Here is a 3,996-nt window from a genome sequence, read left to right as displayed (position 1 = left end):
TTCTGCTGCTGCCCCTCCTCCATTCCTCTCATGTCAGAGCTCTCTCTGCATCAGGAGGTTCACGTTTCTAGCCCGGGCAGGCCTAGATGCTCCGCATGTTCTTGCATGTGGACACTCATCAGACTTTGCCCTTGTTGATAGTGGAAGGGGCCTGTGAAGTACATGAACAATGCAAGCCTGTGATCTGGGATGCGGGATCAGCATCTGCCTTTTATGCAGATGTCCTCAGAATGGAACATGACCTTGAAGCTACCCAGGTCAAGATTCAAGAGCCTTACTGAACTGTGTGTCCTTCCATTTCAGGTCCCAGGTGTGGTGAACAGACCTGGCCTGTTGCACGGAAGTGGAGAACAAATGCGACATTCGTGTTTAGCTGTGGAATCTCGATTCAGTGTTTAAACCCTCTGACTGACTGGACTACACGTCATTGAACTATGTCCAAACTGCCAATTGGCTCTGCTTCCGCTTCCACTCTTAATCCACTCTGTGAAGCGTGTACTTGACCTCAAGGAGCACATTCAACAAGACATTCAGAAGCTGGAGCTGGGATGGTGAGTCCTACTGAGAATGAGTATATGGGGATGAGGGGTGGAGGCTGATTGGACATACTGTGGTGCGGTTTACTGCTGGCCCTGAGGTTTCTCGATAAGGTTAGAAGGTGGCAGAGGAAGCCCAGTGTCTGAGCCATGAGAGTCATCCTGGGTCCCATCTCAACTGGTACTGGACCATTCTTTAGGGTGTAAGTGGGATTCCAAGCCTGACATGAGGGTAACCTTTTTTTTTTTTTAATTAATCGTTTTATTAGGGGCTCATACAACTCTTACCACAATCCATACATACATCGATTGTGTAAGGCACATTTGTACATTCATTGCCCTCATCATTCTCAAAACATTTCCTCTCCCCTTAAGCCCCCGACATTAAGTCCTCATTTTTCCCCTCTCCCCTCTCCCTCATGAGCCCTTAATCATTTATAAATTATTATATTGTCATATCTTTCCCTATCCAGCGTCTCCCTTCACCCGCTATTCTGTCCCCCCACCCCAACAGATGGTAACCTATATGTGACTCTTATGTGCCCCAAGATGAGGCTGATAAGGAGTCGCCATCCCCATCCTGAGTCTTGGTTCTCTGTGTATAATGACAGAACTGTGGGAACCTGCGCCCGAGCATCTCCAGAGCCATCCTTGTCCCATTTCTGCAAATAATTCCCATGCCTCCCCCATATCCCTTCTCTGACACTGGAGCCTTTTGTATAACACAGTTCTAAAACAGTTCCCTCCCACTGTGCAATGCCTTAGGAACTAGAAGAGAGTTAGTAGCAGAAGATGCTGACTGTCAATGGGGTCTTGACTTCGTTTGGTCCTTCAATGAATGAGACTCCTGGGACAGTCAGTCCAGCGGGGTCATGTGTGGGGTCTCCAGACCTGTCTGATTTGGAGGGATGCCATTTCCTGGAGGTTTCCAATGTGTGAGAAGCCTGTTTGTCCAGTATGCAGTATTCGTCCAGCCGCACAGCTGCTGGAGCTGGAATTAGGTCATCGTGCTTCCAGCTGCTCTCCACAGTGTGGACTAGGACTCTGTGATGACAGTGCTCTCGTCTCCTGGGTGGGCTCTTCATCGAGATGAAGCCTTGAACTTCTTGGGTTCATAGTTGTGTTCGCTGAACATTTCTATAGCAGCTGGTGTTTCTACTGAGGCCTTTTCAATTTATTGTACTTCAGTTCAGTTACTGAAAATCACGTATCGGAGTGCATGTAAGAGTGAAAATTGAAAAGGAAACCTGTTATTTGCCCTTTCTAACACAAAAGGTTGCTTAGAATTCACATTAATTAAAGGATAAATTTGGCTGGGCTTTTTGTAAAGGACATAAAAACTCGCTACCAGTGACTTAATTCCAGCCCAACAGTCCTATTGCACCACCTAGCCACTGCCCTGTGGGTTTTGAGAGTGTAACTCTTTGTAGGAGTTGAAAGCCTCATCTTTCTCCCCCAGACTGGTTGGTGGTTTCAAACTGCTGACCTTGCAATTAGCAGCCGTGCTTTTAACCCTGTACACCTCTTAATACTGCCTTTCCTTGATCTTTGTTTGTAATTTTGCCCTTATTTTCACAAGAGGACACTTGTTTTCTGTGTACTATTTGGTGTGACAAAGTTTGCTCTCACAAAACCTCTGACTCACTGTCATCCAATTGATTCCAACTGATAGAAGCCCCCAGAACAGGCTACCACTGCTGAGAGTACAGTTAGCAGCCCTCTGCAATGAGACCCGTCCTAGGGATTGAGGGGCTTTTCACATGAGTTTGTAAATGTGTGGAAATGTCTCTCAGGGGTTGCAGCATTGTTCAATCCTTTCTATTGTCGATCTGTGGTGCACATCTTGATGCATAAACCCTTTCAGGTGTGCTTTTGCCTGTTTGGAGTTTTCTGTGTATTGGACATTCATCCTATCCCTTGCTTCTCTGTGGGGACCCTGAGTCAAACACCAAACTCACCCTGCGTCTACGTGGTCCTTTAGAGTAAAGCCACACAGTCCATGGGGTTTTCACTGGCTGCCTCTGGACGGTGGTCGCCTTTCTTCCAGGCACTCGTACCTTGTGTTCAACCTTCTTCTCTGTCTGTGATTGGGGAGCACTCCATTTTGCACACTATTCAGGGAGTCCATTTAGGGATCCACATCTTAAAGGGTGAGTGCTTCTTGTTAGTGCCCCACAGTGTTCTGTGCCTTGACTCAAGTTCTTTCAGAAATTGGTTGGGCTTTTCTCGAGCTGTTTTCTTGTTTTGTTCGCCTTTATGTGTTCCCATAATGGTACTTTTTTGGTGTACGACACACGTTGGCAGGGAGTTACCTGAGGATCAGGCCAGGATTTATTCTCCACAGCTTCTGGATTTTTCTTGGCTACATGTCATTAAATACACATTTTGAGGACTGTTGTGAAGTACAGCAAAAATCTTTGTGCCTGTATTGGAAACAGTGACCTCTTGGTGGAGGAGTATGCTTAGGACTATGGTACATGTTTATTGACTTCAGGCTATCTGCATATTATTTTCTCATTAAGTCTTATGCACACTCCTTTGACTCACTTCTTATTTTTATTGAAATGTATTTGGTTGTATGAATTAAATAAAGTGGGTTTCTTTCCTTCCCTCTGTACCACCTGACAGATTGCTGGATCATCTCTGTTATTGATGATTGATGCCAGAATGACAAACCGTAGGAAAGTGAGCAGACATGTAGTTTCCAGGAATTTAGCATGAGCCTCGTGGACCTGCATGCTGACTCAGCAGCTTACATTTGAGCAACACTGAGCGTCTGCTTTAGAGAGGCAACAGCACTCACTGACCCTCTCTGGCCAGATTGTTTGGGAGATTTCTTCAAATATCACAGTTGCTCAGTAAATGGAAAGTTTTATCAGGAATATATTGTAGGAAGACATCCCTGTTGGTTCAGTAGATTGGTTTCAGACCAAAATTGCCGTGGTTCATACCTACCAGCCTCCCCAAGCGACAAAGGTGAGGCCCTGCTCTCAGAAAGATGTGCCCTTTTGGAAACTCCATGGAGAAGGTTCATGCCCGGCTCTAGGGTCACAGTGAGTTTGAATTGACTTGACAACACTGCAATTGGCTTTTGGTGATCAGAAAGGAATGACAATTAGGGTTGTGCAGACATTGAAATATGTGACCTGACCCACTGCTGTGGTTGTGATTGTTTGAAAGAAATATTTGATCCATATTTATGGGACATTGTCATACATATCATTAGCATGGCACTGGCAGAACACCTCACTCTATTGTACAGCTGCTTGGCCAGTGTGTTAGACAGGGTTCTCTAGAGAGATAAAACCAAATTGCTGATAATTTAATATATTTATTTATAAAGATAATTGGATATATAACAAGAAATGAACTGTTAAATCATATACAGTTAAATATATAATACAAGAAAGAAACAGTTAAATTATAAAGCACTACAAATGGCTCAATTCAACTCACTCCC

At 44.8% G+C, this 3,996-nt stretch overlaps 1 protein-coding gene across 1 annotated transcript in view; it reads left to right on the top strand.

The window, feature by feature from the left end:
• Positions 1 to 311: 311 nt before the first annotated feature.
• Positions 312 to 3,996, top strand: part of LOC101657850 (zinc finger protein 883-like) — an 11,573-nt gene continuing 7,888 nt past the window's right edge. The window contains exon 1 of the mRNA XM_045296896.1: positions 312 to 551. Within this exon, the coding sequence (XP_045152831.1) occupies positions 549 to 551 (3 nt within the window). The 5' untranslated portion in view covers positions 312 to 548. The remainder of the gene's footprint in view (positions 552 to 3,996) is intronic.

Source organism: Echinops telfairi, unplaced genomic scaffold, assembly GCF_000313985.2.
Source record: "Echinops telfairi isolate 266 unplaced genomic scaffold, ASM31398v2 ScPeMD7_7412;HRSCAF=8450, whole genome shotgun sequence".
Classification (NCBI taxonomy): Eukaryota; Metazoa; Chordata; class Mammalia; order Afrosoricida; family Tenrecidae; genus Echinops; species Echinops telfairi.
This window is presented reverse-complemented; position numbering and strand designations above follow the sequence as displayed.